Below are 18,585 nucleotides of genomic sequence, written 5' to 3' on the forward strand. Positions count from 1 at the left end.
TTTTTCAAAATATCAGGGGGATTTTTTTTCCATCTTAACCTGCTAAACCCATTTTAATTTTAATCCATTTAATTATTGGGTTAGTATTACTTATATAATAGTGTTTTGATTAATCTAATAGCCCTCGTGAAGCGGTAAAACTTGTCATTTTGAACAATTAATCTTAAAATTTTTTGGTGGACGGCACCCGCAACTCCTAATTATCCTGGCAAGTATGTAATACCGCAACACCCCAAACTATTAGTTGCTCCTAAAACCTCAATTCATAAATAATTCAGCCTAATTCTTAGCTGCGCCCCTTCCGTACAAAACCAGAAGTAGCACTTTATGAGCATGAGATGAGCGTGCGTTCACTCTTGTTGCAATCCGTGCAGCCTTACGGAAGTGCACAGACATCATCTTTCCAATGTAGAAGACCTTAAAACGTCATATCCTAATAAAAATATCCTACAGGTTAAAAGTGTTCTGGTGTTACTAATGGGTTTGCTCGAATAGTATTATCAGCATCACGACAACTTTAGTCGACGCAATCGCCTTTCATACAATAACCATTCACTGCAGTCTTGTGGTTGGAATAATGATATGTGCATACATTGTTTGTCGATTATATAACAAATAGTTAAAACAAAAATGCAGTTAAACAATTACAGGCTACACGTATTTCCGTAGAAATTTTTATATAAACATTCCGTTTTCAAGAATGAGCAACCGGAGGTCTAAGATTCTATTCTCATTTTCGGCACATTTGTTTTTATAATATCCCACGCAGAAAATAAACTTCTCTTAGATATCTAACAGATATCTAAATATAGACAAATATTTATCTAATAGACATCTACCGTAGATATATCTATTCTTCTCCTTCCCCTCCCTCGTTTCCCTAACATTCTACCCTCTTACACCATTTTCAACAATCCCTCCCCGCTAAGTACTCCTCCCATCCATACCTTCTGTCTCCTCCGTATCTCATATAAAAACTGCCTCTCATCGACAACCATATCCAGCACTTCGTCGTTCCTTTTCCTCTCCGTCCATTTCACTTTCTCTATTCTTCTCCATACCCACATCTCGAATGTCTCCAATCTTCTCTCGTCTTCTTTCCTCAGTGTCCACGTTTCCGCACCGTAGAGAGCTATACTCCAAATCAAACTCTTCACTAACCTTTTCTTACCCTCCGTCAACTCATGCTCGACAATCTGTGGAGGGTAAGGGAAGGGTAGGACTCCCTTTCGTCCACCCTTCACGGGAAATCCTTCGCTTATCGTCCGTCTACCTTTCATTTAGGATTCGGTCCAAAAAAAACTCTACATTCTCTACCAGACGTCACAGATGGAAAATCTCCATAGGCGCTACGTTCGCTACGAAAATATCATCTCGGAGCGGACAGGAGCGAAGGCAATTGGTGGAAATGAACGAGGGCGGGCTAACTGGGATTATAAGATCGAAGATATGTTTTTAATTGTGAATTGAGGCGATTATGGTCATTGAATTTTAATGATTATGTTCGAATATCATTAAAATAAATTTTATTTTCCAATATTGAAGTTCCTGTAAGTAATCCATGAAACTTTTGACAGTATTTCTCACACCTACCCCTGAATAGTCCTAAATAATGAATCTCCTGTACCATATTCCATTCTGCTCACCTTCAAATAAGCCTTTGACAGATGCGGTGCCTTACATCAAGGCAAAGGCAATCTATATGTGGTACAAAGGTAAATCCACTGCGGTTGGTCTTCCAATCAGAGTGAATTTACCTTTGCCTAAGTAATTTACGCAAAACACAAACTATTTAAAAAAGTAAAAAGTTTTTTTTTCCCGATAAGAATTAAAATGAGGAATATTTTGGTTCTCCTTTTTCTATCAGTCCTCATCCAGTTCTTGGCATTGGTTCTTATTCACGACCCTCGGCTAAGGTCCTAAAATAAGTATTAATTTTTAATTTCCTGAATTTTCATGAGCATCTTCGCAAAGGTCAGGCACGCTGCCAGGAATTATTCGTTAATCTACTATACTTTCTCGATTTATTATAATTATAAGATGCAAGGCGTAGATTGGAAAATATTCAATTATACATATATCTCCGTATACCTATCTATTGTTTTTTCGTGCCTGCCATAATGCTGGGATCTTCTACCAGACCACCACCTCACCCACCAATTCATGTAAATACTGTACTTATTGTTATTATCCAATATCATATTTGGCTAATACGGCCACGACCAGACAGGAATTTAGCTCATTCTTTAATATATTTTAAATTATCTCAATAGGGTATTTTCCTTCATCAAAAAAAACGAAAGGCATTGATTGCGATTCGTTACCCACCATTAGTGTATTCATAATATACAAATTATTTGCTTTTAGAAATACCGGTTTAGACGAATGGCAATGATCAATTTTAACTGAATTTGAAAAAGGCCAGATTGGCGCCCATGCGATGCCAATCCACGTGACGTCATAGGGACCTAGATGCTGTACGAGTAGGTAGGAGTTTTACATCGTCTGAGATTACCAATGCATGCATGAGGCACAGACGTCAGGGAAACATGTCTTAATAATCACCTATTAAAACTGGCTAAGGTCGGAAAGTTTTCTTCATTTGATAAGGCTTTAATTATCCTTATTTAAGCCAAGCGCTACCTGCTAGCAGGGTACTCGGCGACCTGCTGGCAGCCTTCGTCGTATCAGCACTCAAAGCCTCGCCCCAAGGTCACCTCACTTGTGGCAGCGGGAACCAGAATGAGGTCACACAGAGATTCCCGGCATTCATACTTAGCCGCCGCATTTTCGCGCGCTTGAAATTTTTCGCTTTTCATTTAATCGCGAAAAATAGATATCGTCATTTAAAAATCTAAAAGCGCGAAATACGTACTCCAGGAGTAATAATCTTTCGATTCAGGCAATAAAAAAATAATAGGAAACCACCCTATTCTTTATAAGAATAGGTTTTTAAACGTAATCTATTACGTTCTTTGGCTTGCCGTCGCCACTAAAATGGCTCAATTGGCCTCACAACTCGGACTATCTCTCTAATTTATGGCACAAAATGATGATGGATATGCACCCTTATCAGTGCAATGAGAGCTATTATTACACGGAAAAAAAAGATTTGATTAAAACTATCGAACTGGTGTGATAGGGAGTATTTTTGTTAAATATACTTAAACTTTGATGCAAATTATTAAGCACTTGATTTATTTTACCAAACGCTAGCGTGAGCTCTTGATATATTTCATCAAACATTTTGGTATTGCATAATTTGGTCAATTGTACGGAAGAGTTTCGTAAAAATAACCGAATTAATTCAATACGATTCTGAGTTTGATAACTTTTATCGAAGTTATGATTAACTTTACGAAGGTGATTGCTTGTTTGGTAAAAATTATCAAACTCTACCTTGCTATGCAAATTTGGTTTGATAGAATTTACCAAGTGTTTCGTAATCTATCGAACGGTCTATCGTTCCCCTTATGTTTATACCAATACACATTTGCAGTTGAAAGATTCTTAAACAGGCCTTACATAAAAGATAAGCTGGTAGAAATGATTTTGTTTTCATTATTTGTGATGGCGATAGCGTTTTAATTTTGTTTACGTTCATTTTTCTGTTTTTTTCCTGCTTTAAATTGCAATACTACTCGTTAGCTGGTGCATCAAAGACATTGATTGAATCGCATATTATCATAGATATTAAAGCTTTAAGGAGATGTTTGTGTATTTCGAAACATTAAAACTTTAATTAGAGGTATTCCTGAGGTATAATCGTTCGCGATCATGTTCAATAACATGTGATAAAAGCCGTGATACTAGACCCAATCCATGCTAAGGATATCACCCAGCACGTTAAAGCCATCTCTTTATCGATGTAATAAGCCTGCAAATAAAGTTTTCTTACGCATCTGCACTAGATATTCATATGGAGTAACTACGTAATGCAATTGTGTGCATCAAGTATTCCTCTTAAGCATACAAAGGGAAACTGTAGTCACACCTTATTCATATTTCAAAACAAAGGTTAAATACTTACAATAATATTATATTACAGCGTTTAAGTTAGTAATTATTATGACAACCGATTTAGACTAGTTGTTAGAGTCCGTTGCTACCACGCGGAGGGCCCACGTTCAATGCTTCATGCAGCCTTGTTATTTTTCCACTTTTTTTTGTTTTTTTTTTTGCAGAAACTTACGCCAAACTCCTAATTTTATTATTTTCAATCATAATAGTGTTTTCTGGGTTGAAAATCTTTCACATGTGCACGCTACGTCGATTTTATTACCCTTTCGATTTTGATAGTTTTTATGGAACTGCTGTAGCCATTTCGGTAACAATTACCAAATCAGTTTGATAGAATTTATCAAACTGGTTTGGTAATAATTACTGAATTTTTCAATGTGCCATATGAACCCAAAAGTTTGATAAATTTCATCAGAATTCGATAGTTCTAACTAAACTTTTTTTTCCGTGTACCCCTTCCCCCCAATGTGCACTCTATTGAAGATATCCGGTGTTTTTGATTCTAGGCACGAGAACTTTAATTACTCCTGGTGCTTATAATCTCCATAAACATCTCTCGAGATGAATATTTGTCAGTGCAAATTCACCGCTGCTTTCTAGTGACTTTCAAGTCATTGTCCTTTTCTAGCAAGAGTATTCGCACAATGATAACTCAGTGCAGTCTCATCTCCCTCGAAAGGTGCAAAATACTCAAAGCTCAAAATACTCCTGTTGAGTGTTGTTTTTCCTGCTTTGATATTTTCTATAGTATTGGAATAAAATTATTATTTAATTCAGAATTTTTAGCGTGTCTTTTGAAAACAATTCGACAAAAGTAAAGAGGGAAGTTAAAGAAGTGACAGATTCCTTCACTCCATCAAAGAAATTTACATAATTTTGAATCATTTCTGTGAATTATTCGATGACTATGGATCTTACAGTTCGCAAGGAGGATTGCATCAGTGCTTTTCAAGGCTACCTTCAATCGAGTGACTTCATTGTTGAAGGATATGAAGTGAAGACCTCAGGGATGACGGGCATAACTGGGCGTTACTACGAAATATCTGGCAATGTCCGCTTCGGTGGAGAGGCGCATGAAATCCATTTGTTCGCGAAAACCCCACCAATCTTACGCTCACAGAGGGTTTTTGTGATCGAATACGGGTATTTCCACAGAGAGATTGTCTTCTACAAGTATGTGGTGCCTGACATGATCGATTGTCTTCCACCAGGAGTGGATTTGCCTTTACCTAGGTAGGTAATGGACGCAAAACACAAGCTCATGCTGCAGTGCATTTTTTCCCGATAATTATAGGATACAAAGCGTAGAATTACAATATTCCATTATATATCTCCGATATTGTTTACGCAATACAACAACTCTCAAAAAAAAAGTATACGTTCATGTTCTTCTCCCTTTCTTCTCAAACATGTTCCCTCCCCAATAAGCATTAAAATGAGGAATATGTTGGTTCCATCTTTTGGTCAGTTCTCATTCAGTTCTTGTTCACGGTCCTAGGCTTTGTTTCTTAACCAGTATTCATTTTTACTCCTCAATTTTCATGAACATCTTAGCTAAGGTCAGGAACGCCGCCAGGAGCTCAGCTTATTCGTTAATCTATTATAAATTATGTAAATTCTTAATAAGAATATGATGTTAAACGTAAACTGGACAAACGTAAACAATAACGTGTGCCTTACCGGTAACCGCACTGAGCATCTATTAGACAAGGACCCCATTCAAGTCAATAGAAGTAATGTGCTCCAATATCGTGTTTGATTAATTCGATAACGTGGCATTCCTAAAAAATTCTTTATTATAAATCTATATTCCATTTATAATCATAAAGAGGATGTCTGTTTGTCTGTCCGCTAAGCATTTCCATACTTCTGCACGGGTTGTAACTTCAAACACATACCGATAAATCCTCGGTGCCAACCATTTTGCTGGGATATTATTGCGTACAAACGGCAATGAGAAAACGGAGCAAAGGACGTACCGTACGGCGCAGCGAGGGACGATCCAATAGAGTAGTTTCCTTTATCAAAGAAAACGAAAGGCATTGATTGCGATTCGTTACCCACCATTAGTGTATTCCTAATATACAAATTATTTGGTTTTAGAAGTACCAGTTTAGACGAATGGCAATAGTAAATTTTAACTTCATTTGGAAAAGGCCAGATTGGCGCCCATGCGATGCCACTCCACGTGACGTCACAGAGACCTAGTTTCTATACGAGTAGATAGGAGTTTTACATCGTCTGAGATTACCAATGCATACATGAGGCACAGAGCTCAGGGAAACGTCTCTTAATAATCACCTATTAAAACTGCCTATGGTCGGAAAGTTTCCTTCGTTTTATAAGGTATTAATAATTTTGCCTTAAGCCAAGCGCTACCTGCTAGCGGCCTACATCGCAGCGGCACATATATCCTCGTCCCAAGGTCACCTTACTTTGCGGCACCGGGAACCAGAATGACGTCACGAGGGGTTCTCCGAGCATTCTCACTTAGCTGTCGCGTTTTCGCGCACTTGAAAATTTTTACTTTTCATTTAATCGCAAAAAAATTGATATCGTCATTTTAAAATCTAAAAGTGTGAAATGCGTACTCCAGGAGTAATAATCTTTCAATTTAGGCAATAAAAAAATAATAGGAAACCACCCTATTATCACCGCTTCTGCCATTTTCGCGCGTTAAATAGGAAATTAAAGCTTAACGGTATGGTTATAAACAATAATTACGACTAATGTAAGTGTTACAGGCAATGTTTACGTTAATATTTATCCTCAATAATATTAGAAACTGATCAACAGTAGTTGCTCTCAACAATCAAATCAAACATCCTCCTGGAATGCTTAGATGCAAATGGCGCAAAGCAGTTATTCGTGTTTTTGATTGTGTTCCACCAATTTTAAAAATCTGAAAAAATTATGATTATACTTTAAGGTAGGAATAACAACATATAACTTTTCGACGTGTCTATTGTTTCCTAAAAATATTTCCCGTGTTTTTCATTGCCATTCACCAAATTCGTCAACTTCTCGTTTCTCTCTTCTGGGGAATAGTACCATTTATGCAGGATGCAAATTATTGGTAAAAACAATTTTGCTGACCGCGTTAGACACGAGCCGATGTTATGTGTCTCTGAGTTTTACGACTTGAAGGAGACTCAGAGCTCTTTCATTGAGTTGAAGAGAGCTGAGAGCGCCGCACAGCGGATAACGTTCTTAGTCAAAATTAACAAATATTTTTAGTCGGCGAACACGGTACATCTTCTTCCTCGCATCTCATGCGGGCAGCTGACTTCCTTCAACATAATTAGAAGCTGATCGCCTTTGGCATCTACTGACAGCTTCGAGAACCACGTAGTATAACCAAGTATCGGCGTAGAATCTCTGATCTTGGGCGTACCTAGTGAGGGGCAGGCAAGGGGCAGCTGCCCCCCCTAGAAGCAAAAATCGCAAATGTCTTAAAGGGAAATAATATTTTTTTCGAGCATATAATTTTAAAAACTAATAAAGAGCTGTTACATTTCCCTTACATGTTGATTTCATTCCCCTTTCATATCTTACCTACAACTTGAACAACCATGGCTTTCCCCCCCTACTAATTTTGATCCGGGGTACGCCCTTGTATCTGTTACTTCATGAATTAGAGATGAAGAATTGTACTCTTCGGAAATAATCTGCAATGAGCGTAGGATATCATATAAGATAAAAAATGCAGTGAAGGGTTAAACTATTAGTTATATAACCCCATATGGGGGATGATTCGTGCACAACTCCAGAAGGACTACAACATTACAAAGTTTGATTGAAATCCGAGACCCACTTTCGTGACACTCCCCTTGTAAGAGGCAGAAAACTGTCTCCATTTCTGACGTATTTTAGGTATTTTTATAAAGGTTTTTTAGCGTATCACAATAATATTTTGCTAGTTGAATGGTTTTTGGTATCGCCAACAGAATACTGATACCTAGTCCATGTGACTGGCGCAGCGGTCAACCTGATAAAATTACTAATATACATAGACTCTGATAATGTTTCACCCATATTAATATTTTTCTCTTCGTGATACAATTTATAGTGGTCATTTTTTCCGTGTTCATATATCCGATTTTCAGTTTTTTTCGAGTGCTTTATGCTTTTAATAGTTTTAATGCCGTATCTGTTTTTTTTAATCAGGTGCACGTTGACCCGAGACAGCCTCGAACCCGGTTACACTCCAATACCCGGATCGGCTGAGGAAGAGCTGATTGTCTTCGATGACGTGACACACCGAGGCTTCTGCCGCATGAAGCCGCACGTCATGGACATCCAGCACTGCCGCGTGGCAATCAAGGCCATGGCACGCTTCCACGCCGCCTCCATCTTGCTCAACCTGCGGATCGACCAAGGGAACAGAGCTAAAGCGTGGTCAAATGGCGCTCCCGCCCCATCAGATCAGTTGTGGAACTTGGACTATGACAGGTCCTTCGTCACGCGATCCACAGAAAGCACGGCCACGGCAGTGTGCAGAATGTGGCCTGAGAGGTTTTCCTCACGGAGGGGAAAGATTCTAGCTTCACTGAACGAAGCGTGGCTCAAGTTTCACACGGAGGCCCGCACGAACCCCAAGTACGTCAAAGCATTCATCCAGGGAGACGCATGGAGGAACAACTTCATGTTCTCGTACGATAAGCGAGAGAAACCAGTAGATGCAATAATCGTGGACATGCAGCTGGTTCAATATCTGCCTCCCGTTTACGACTTGATATTCTTCTTGCACGTTAGCGTCAGAAAGACATTCCGCCAGCAAAATACGATGAAGCTCCTGGAAGTCTATCATGAAGAGCTCTCCCAATTTATGTCCCCAGACCTGTGCGAAAGTGTCCTTCCGCTCAAGTCCCTGTTACAGAGCTTTGAAGACCTCGAGTCAGTGGGACCACTCATATCATCCGCGTACATTCCCAAACTTTTGGAGTTTGCCCTCGACAACTCCATACGATGTGATCCAGATGACGCCATTGGAGACTTATTGAATGACCGTGGTGAACGCATTGCTCACTACTGCGAAATCAGTCCGCTATACAGAGAGTGGGTGGCAGAATCATACCGGGAATGCATGGAAGTTTTAGGATTTTGGGAGTGATTTTTATCTGCCATTGCAATGTTGGCTCATACAGTGTTAGGGTTACCTTGTTTACCCAATGAAAGAGCTGTTGCGGAATACGAATGGACTAGTATAAGACTATAATGCCAGGACAAAGTTGTCAAAAGTGATACTGTTTACAGCTTTACAAGTATCAATGAATGTGCAGTAATTTAGTCATGAAAATAGATTAAAGCTATCACCTGCATAATCAGTGACAGACTTTATGTTGAAAATAAATAAATTGTGTTTTCCATTTTCGGCTTTGTGAGAATTTTGACGAGTAAAATTCCTTTCGAAATTTGGGTTTATCATTCATTAATATCTTCACAACCGTGTACTTCGGTGCTGTCAGTATTTTTTCAGCCATTATTTGTTCCGCTTTGTATCATTTTTCCCATGTTTAATTTTTACCCCTCCTGACGAAATTTAATCTTTTCCACCCTTTATTTCACTTTTCATCCATTTCCGGAACGTTTCATATATTATTTTAACCTTATCAGTATTTTTCGTTTTCCTATTTTCATGTGGATTTCTGGTGTTAAATCATGTTATACCCATGCCAGTTGTAATGCCTATCTGATCGCCATCTTGAGTGCTTTATTTCTTCCATTTTTTCATTACTGGTATTCATTCCACATTCTGGTTTTCCTCAACTGGCCATTTTTTGAAGGTATAATTTTTTAAATCTTTTTTTCTAATTTTCTATTTCTTCGTCCTTTCATTTTCTAGTTGCTTTCTACTGCTAATTTATTTTATTTGTTTTCAACGTCCCCGTAAATAGCACTTTAAGGCCTTTACAGCGGAGGGTATGCAATACACAACAAAAAAACCCATGCCCTGGATAGGGACCACCTACCCTGATGGGATTCGAACCCATTACCTACGGTTACGCAGGCGAGGACTTCACCCCATCTCCACCGAGGACGATCAATTTTAGCTTTCATTGTTATTTTTCAAAGTGCTTTATTTTTCTTTACCATCATTTTTGAGTGGTTTTCCGCTTCTGACCATTTTTCACTAAAATATCATATTTTTTCACTAACATAAATGATTTCTAATATAAAAGTTATATTACAAATTATTTATATTAGTTTCGCTTTCCATACTAGGCATTTCAAAATATTTGTCACACCCGATTTCGATTTTTAGTTTCCGTAATATAAACGTTAATGGCTTTAGTGAAAGAATTGTCATATAACGAAGATTTTTTTCCATTATTTTATTACAGTTATCAATTTTTTCCGCTAATAATCATTTTTAATCCTTAACAATGTTTTTGCAATTTTTCAAACTAATTTTTCTCTTATTTTCTTATTTCCTATTTCTATTTTTTTCCAAATACAAGAATTTTAACACGCTATAATTTTTTTTGCCTTCATGTATAATACATTTCCGAAATAGATTCATTTTTCCGTTTTCCTCGTTGTTTTATATGAGTTAGGTCTCCGCCTCTAATCATTCTTCATCCATGTAAATGTTTAACCCTTCCTGATGATTTTTCAAAGTGCTGTATCGTTCCCTCATTTTATTTATATGTTTTTCAGTTTTGATTGGAAATTTGCTTCTGATCTTATTACCCAATATAAAATTATCCAAATTCGTCGTCTTTTTTATAGGCATTATTTTCCCCTCTTTCATATCCGTTATTTTTTTGTCTGGTGTTTCAAGGTGTTTCAAGTCTTATTTATTATTTATTTCAAGTCTTATCTGATTATTCTCTTTTTCAAAATGGTTATAACACCTAATAATGCTTCATTTACATGCTATATGATTAATATTTTAGAAACATCAATATTCTTCCATCCCAGATTGTTTTCAAGTGCTGTATTTTTTCTATTGTTCACTATAAAGCGGTTTTAAACTTCTGAACTTTTTTAAGAATTTTAATTTTTTATCCATAGTGATAATTATTCAAAGTCCTCGTTTTTCCATTTCATTTCTTTCATATTTGAATACTTTACCACATCGGATCATTTTAAATTCATACCATTTTTAAGCCATCCTTAAATTATCCTTAAACATTTAAATTTTTTTAAATTTAAATGTTTAAGGATTTTTTGTTTTCAAGCTCTGCTCCTGATGACCTTTAACAAAATTATTTTTCAATCCAACAGATATTTAATCGAAGAGATTAATTTTTTCCAAAGCATTCCCGAACATTTTTTTACGTCAATTGTTTACATCATTTTTTCCGTTTTTTTTTCGTCAAGTTAAATAAAATCTTTTGGTCTATTCGTCAAATTTCGGGCGGCAAGTACCCGCGAAAGTATTGACTAGGAATTGCCTTTTTTCATTTTCGATCGGTTTTCTGCTTTTGATAAAAATATAATTCTGACTATAATTTTAACCGTCCATTTATTTTTCAAAGTGGCGTATTTTTCCGTTTTCATATCTATTTTTCTGTATCCGATCATGTTTAACCATAACCAATTTTTCATCATTCTTGATAATTTTTCCGAGTTTATTTCCCATTTTCATATTTCTGTTCCTCCGCTATAGAATGGTCTTCGCGTCAGAATAATTTTTTTCTCTAATAACATTTTTAACCCTACTAGCACGGAATATATAAAAGTCATTAAAAATTCCCTTTTACAAAAATTTTAAGGGGTGAATAATTTTTCCGTTTCTATTATATCAGTATTTTTGAGTGGATTTCCGCACCTGGTAAATATTAGACCATAATTTTTAAATTCACGTATTTAGCCATCTGTAAGCCCCGCGATACGTGCATATCCGGAGCATCCACTCGAAAAGAAAATTCCATCACGTCCGTCCAATAAACCCCGGGCACAAAGACAAACCAATCCGATGCTTCATAAATCGATCGACCGGTCATTTTTAGCACACATTCATTTTTACCCTTTCTTTTATATTTCTTCTTTTTCTCCCGTAATTCTGTTTTCGAGTGGTTCTTCCTGCTGCACATTCTTTAATGCTGGAAGTTCTGCCCTCCGTATTTATTATGTATTGGAGCATTCAACATTATTCGAAGCAATTTATTTTTCCCGGTTTTTTTTATTTTCCAGTGCTCAAATTGGGGCCTTGAGTTTATTTTTATCATTTTAATTTTTTAAACCTTCCTGATAAGTTTTTAATGCCTTTTATTTCTCAAGATTTGTATCGCTTTCATGCTTCTTATTATTTTCCATTCATTTAGTGTACTAGTTTTCCATAGGATTAACAATGTGCTTATTTTTTCCTTTTGTTTTCTTTAATTTTCTATTGTTTTAACCTACGTTATCATTCCTCAAAGTGCTCTATTCTTTCCTCTTCTTTTCCGTTCCGTTTCCATTTTTCAGTTCGTTTGCCACTTCTGGAAATTTATATCCATATGAATTATTCTTTACCTACATGATTGGGTGTTATTTTTTCCGTATTCGGTTCATTATCCGCTCACGATAATTATTGATTCATATCATTTTTTTAGTTTTCCAGATAATTTATCAAAGTGCTATCATATCCTTTTTTATTTCCGTTTTCTCATTTTCGAATTGTTTAATCATCTCCTCACCTTCAAGGAGTATTAATTTTCCTTTTCAATGAATGTCAAAAATTGGCCTCCGATCCATTTTTTACGGTTTCCATTTGCGATTAGTTTTCCGATTGTAATAGTTTTTACCCCAAGCCTTCCCAATGATTTTATTTCAAAATTGTTTTACCGTTTTTAAAATTCCTTTCTTAATTTTGGATTGGTTTTGCTGCTTCTAATCATCATCAACACATTTTAATTAGGCGACCTTCCAGATTATTAAAAAGACTTACTTTATACGTTTTCTAGTCTCGGTTTTTATATTTTTAAGAGATTTCTTGCGTCAGATCATTTTTACCACTGTTGTTTTTTTTTAATTCCTCATTATTTTTCAAATGATATTTTTCCGTTCGTTTATTTCCGTTTATCCTCTCATAAGTGGTGTTCTGATTCCCGTCATTTCTCACATTTTCCAGATATTTACCCTTCCTGTTTCAAAAAGTTTCAATATTTCCGTGATTCTCTTGTCTGTGTCCATTTTGTCGTGGTTTTCTTCACGTCATTATTTGTGCGAAAATACCACAGAGAAAAAATTATTCGCGTTAGCCGGGACTCGAACCCAGATCTTCCGCTTTCCAAACGAGTACATTATCCGGTTAAGCTACCTTGTCTACATCCTTATCCATTGTCATTTGAGTACAAGGCAAGAGATGGCGTGGACTGCCGAGCATATACAAGGCCATATATGTTAAAGGTTCTGACAACCCTACCCGGCGGCCATTTTGATTCCTGAGGCCGACGATCTTTGCTTGTATGTGAACGCTTACTACTCGCCAAGGATACTGTTTATTTTCTTTTAGCGACAGAATGAAGGACTTTATTGTTTCGATAGTACTCCTAATCATAGGCGGATCTAGGGGGGGCAACGGGGGTACCAGCCCCCCCCAAACCCTTAAAAAATTCTCAAGACTTTTAATAAGGTCCCTTTATCATTGCGTTCATTTGTATTACGAGGTATCCTTAAGCCCCCAGAGAAAAATCCTGGATACGGCCTTGCTTGTGCCCCCCCCCCCAGAAAGAAATCCTGTGACCGCCCCTGCTTCTAATTACTAATGTATCGTCTCTCAGCAGCGAATGTACTCCTGAAGAAAGTAACAACGGTGTAGGGTACTTCAAAATGTTTGGAAAATCTCTGCATACGTATTTAGAAAATGAGGCAATTCATCTCCTATTTGTGGCATCAACGCGTAGAAAACTGAGCGAAAATTAATGAGCGGTGATGGTCCAACGAATGCTAGCACGTTGATTAAAGTTGAAAAGAAAGCAAATGTTCAACTATTTTTAAAGACGGGCTATAATTGCTTTAAAAAATTGAAAATTTGAGTTGAAACAATCCAGTGTAATAAGTAGACATATAGTGCTATATATACTATATAAATAATAATATATGAAATGAATTATGAAATATAATATACACGAATAAAAATAGTGTTCCTCAACCTTAATTAAGCCTGGAAAAAGTATTACTAATAATCTCTGCTAAAGGTAATAAATATTTAGTAAAACCAACAGCATTGAACACGCACGTTATTTCTTTCTATCAATTGAAGGGCAGTTCTGCAGATTGAGATAAGGCACTTCAAATACGAGGCAGTCACGTCACAGGCTAGAATACAGTTCGCTTACCTTTTTTATGATTACTGGAACAGTCGATCATGGTGCGAATCAGCAGGGGTCTGACAAACCTAAAAACAAATAATCAAGGCGCGAGGAAATTCAGCTTTGATTAAAAAATGCGAGTGAAAATTGGAAAAAAAAAACTTTTTATTTCACAACTTTTCTCATGAAAACACTTCGGCTACCATGGCCTTGTGGTCGAGCAGTTTTTTTATACTCTTCAGTCAGGGCTTTGGCATGTACGTCAATCCTAAAGCAAAAGAATTTGTGCAAAAATAGAGACCGAATATCATGACATTTCACCAACTCTGGTGTCGCAACATTCATTTTTTTACACAAAAATTCTACAACATTACACCTTATTGTGCCCAGAATAGCCTTATAATTTTCAAAAGCCCCTTCTGCCTCTTTGCTGAGCTCCCAACACCACTTGCTGGGTCTTATGAGAGCACCTTCCTTCTTCTCCTTTATGGTCAACAAGGAGGTACTGCTGGAACCCGCATCACTCCCATCCCCACATAACATATTGATACAGGTGTCACACTGTACCAACCCGCAAACCTGTTTCACCACGAAACCACTTAAGTAGTATAGGGAGCCCTGATCTACTGCATCCAAAGGAGTACAAGTGGCCTCAAAATTAGTCAATGTCTCCTCCTCTTGGACCTCCTCTACCCTTGGTCCAGAAACATTGAGGAAGTCTGCCAATTGAGCTCCCTCATCGGGATCACAATTCCCCTTGAAGGGGACAAGCATAAATTGACCAATGCTTATAATTTTGATGGCATTTTTGAATTGAACTGGGGATGGAATTGGGTTTTTAACCCGCACACAGGAGAATAAATTCTCTAGCAAGTCCTGGCAAAACCTTGACGTTAAAACATAATGAAATGAACAATCATTTAATAGATAATGTTGTATTTGCAGCATAGTCTCTGTAGTCAATTTAACTCCAGTCTGGACAGGTTTCCACTTGCCATCCCCAACACTCATCCTTTCGGTTACTCCCACAAAGTATTTCAAAAATTGAATACTTTTCTCATATACATCCAGTCTAAGTTTACTGAGAGCCATTACAGTGTTCCTTGAGCACATTAACTCAAAGCACCTATCGAATTGCTCAAAAAACCAAGCGGTGGTGAGAAATTCATTATTCCAACCTAAGTGCACCACACAGTACCTAATTCCAGCAGCAACATCATGGCTCATCAGTTCTCTTGCAGTGCGCACCCTCATTTTTTAGTATTGCCTCACTTCCACATGTCCCTCGTTCAATTTGGGAACTATTTTCAGTTCCCTGATCGCCTGCAATTCTATAAGTTTCCTCACAGGATCTAATGAAACTCTACTACTAGGTAAACCATTATCCCTTACATCATTTTCATTAATACAAATAAATTTGCCATCAAGGAGGTGGTTGCGCAAATTCTTAATTATATGACAAACATCTGCCATGAAATATACCTTTGAGCCAGTGTTACTTGGATGAGGAAAGTATTTGAAGTTACTGAATACTTCCCACAAGTAACTCCGAACTCCCTCCACACAGCCCGATTACAACTTCCCATGTCACAAGTAACACAAGTTAGCAAGAAGCCAATATCAAAGCACTTTTCAATTAAATTAATAATAATACCCTTTACATCAACGCTATTGAATGAATTGCCTGTGTAGTGGTAAGCCACTGTTTGTTTCCATCGTGTAGAAACCCCAGCCAACATAAAAACCAAGGCATGCGTCGCCACTGCCTCAGAAGGAGGCAATGTCGTGTAACCAAACAAGGTTTTAGAGCTCCTGTCAAGCTCCACTCTTTCCTCAATGGCCATTTCATCCATTAACAGAACGCACATTCGCTCTTTCTCATTCATGAAGTCCACCTTAATTCGGAGGAATTCAAAAATCTCCTCTTGGACTCCAGGATAAAACTTAAAACCCTCGAGTCTTCTGCTCAGAGTTCTATCACTGGGCGAGGGGTAATTTAGCTTTAACATACAATTATAGCCTTTGATACCGCACGCAAATCTCAGCTGTAGTGCACTTTTTACAGTGATGTTTGACCACTTGTGCCCCTTCGTTGCTTTCTTACCCAGCGCTAGTATTTGGTCGGGGTTGAGGAAGTCATTTAGGGCTTTAGTGGTCCTCTCCAATTGCTGCTCCAAAGTCCTCACCTTCCTTTGCAATGATAAGACTTTCGATTCCAGCCGTTTAATTTTCTCATCCTTGTCCTCCTCTGTCCCTTCTGCCTGATCCAAAACTGGAGCTTCAGCTGGAGCAGTAGCTTCAATGGAAGCTGTAGCTAATACTGGTTCATCCACACTGGGGTCCAAGGATGATTCATTATCTGAAATATCCATGGATGATTCATGAATTGCAAAGGTTCATTCTATGTGCAATCCACCAAGTTTTAATTTTTTTAAGAGTTAAATATTAGAATTCTTAGCTCAATAGCTTAGGAAATAAAGAAATTTATCCCTGGATGCCTATATTTTTCACTTGGATTTTTAAAACACAGGTTTCGATTGACTGATCACTAAGGAAAATACAATGGAATCTAAACTAAAAAAAAATTTTAGTGATGTCTAATGCGTGGACATATATCATCACATTCCTTTATAACCAAATCTCATAAATATTTTCATCGGAGGTTTCACTAACATAGTTATTCAAGTCCACAGCCATCGACTACACAATCAACCTTTCATCCGTTCCTTATTTACAATTATAATTGAAATAAATTAGTCATCTAGACCCTGAATTATGCCATCGCTCGTGACAGAGAGAGATTTTATACGTGGATATCTTAAATACGTTTTTACCAATACTATATACATATACCAGATAAAATAGCAATCATATTCACCAATCAATAGGGAACAAACATCTCTTTTTGTTGGTGGCTTTCGAGGAGCTTTCGCGGGTCGGTGAGCGAAAATCTCTGGGATGGCAAATGGTTTAAGGAGTTTACGACCATCAGCTCTCTTGTTTTCAAAATGATCAGAACTGAAGTGAGCCTATTAAAAAAGAAAGGAAATCGTAAATTTTAATCTTCGAATCTGATAACAAATCAAAATAACACATGATGCATAAATAACATCAGCACATTATCTTTTCATTCAACGTTTTCCTTGTGAAAAACGTTCTCGGGCATTCGTTCATGAGCAGTTTGCAATCAGCATGAAACATCAATATAATTCCGAATTCGCTTAGCATAAAGCTGTGATCATTTACGTACTATCACTTACAATAGAATACTGTCTCATTGAAAGAAAATTTTAGTGAACACTTACCTCGCATACCATGCTGTACGGCGTGGGCTTCCAATCATCGCGGCGAATCTTAGCAATCCAAATTTTCTTCCGCTCGGGATCTGCAGGTAACCGAAATAACCTAAATCCCTTTTCCGATCGATTATTGCATCCAACAGCACTACAGCAAGGCATGATCTCGCAGTCAACGAAATAGTATGCTTACTATTTCGTTGCCTTGCAATGTGCGCATTTCGATCACTATTTAGATAAAATATGAAAATAAATTTGATCTGAACGTTTGTAATCCTTGTAAGATTTCAGAACGGAGTAAAGCGGCCAGATAAAACGTTTCCAGAAGACACGAAATACTCGAGAACACCAGTATCAACCTGTCGCAAAGGAATAAACAAATAGATTGAGGAATCAAAATGGCGTCGGTGAACACCGTTGTCAGGAGAGGGCCCAACAATGGTTGTCAGAACCTTTAACATATATGGCCTTGAGCATATAGTGCAACTTGAAATCCTAGTGGTGCGCACTGCGCCACGGTAGCCACCGAAATTTGAACACTCGGCGGTGTCCGTGATTGACTGATTTAAGTATTCCGGGACTATATCCACGGTGATAACTTTACGGAGTTGCCCGCATCGTATGCAGTATTGCCGGTTATAGTACCTACCGATTCGATCGATAGATTTTTCTTCCTCATAGGAAAATCTACTAGGATTGGTAGAATATTAATTGCGTATGCTTGGTTTCGCTAATAGTAGGGCCCGCCCGCCTTTGTGACGGTGCGGGACTCCTCGTCCCCTCCCTTCCTCCCCCGTCCTTTCCCTGGAGGTATCGTCGGGCTCTCATCGCGGCGATGCCTCCAATCCTTTTTCCTTTCTGTCCGCCCCCTTCTGGGCGCAGAGGTGAAAAGCTCGCGCTTATAGACCCTGCCCTAGGAGTGTAACCTTGTGAGCCCGCCCTAAGGGTTTCGTTCCATCTGCCGGTTATAGTCGAAAAATTTCCACAGATAGCAGGAAATCAATAACGGTAGCTGAACTTGCTAA

General features: G+C 37.7%; 1 protein-coding gene across 1 annotated transcript; it reads left to right on the plus strand.

Moving 5' to 3' along the window:
* Window positions 1–4,721: 4,721 nt before the first annotated feature.
* LOC124167984 lies at window positions 4,722–10,130 on the plus strand. Its single transcript, XM_046546063.1, has 2 exons — window positions 4,722–5,253; window positions 8,188–10,130. The coding sequence occupies exons 1-2, from the start codon at window positions 4,922–4,924 to the stop codon at window positions 9,131–9,133; spliced, it is 1,278 nt and encodes a 425-aa protein (XP_046402019.1). The 5' UTR covers window positions 4,722–4,921; the 3' UTR covers window positions 9,134–10,130.
* The last annotated feature ends 8,455 nt before the right edge of the window (window positions 10,131–18,585 follow it).

The sequence above is a fragment of the Ischnura elegans genome, chromosome 11, assembly GCF_921293095.1.
Source record: "Ischnura elegans chromosome 11, ioIscEleg1.1, whole genome shotgun sequence".
Classification (NCBI taxonomy): domain Eukaryota; kingdom Metazoa; phylum Arthropoda; class Insecta; order Odonata; family Coenagrionidae; genus Ischnura; species Ischnura elegans.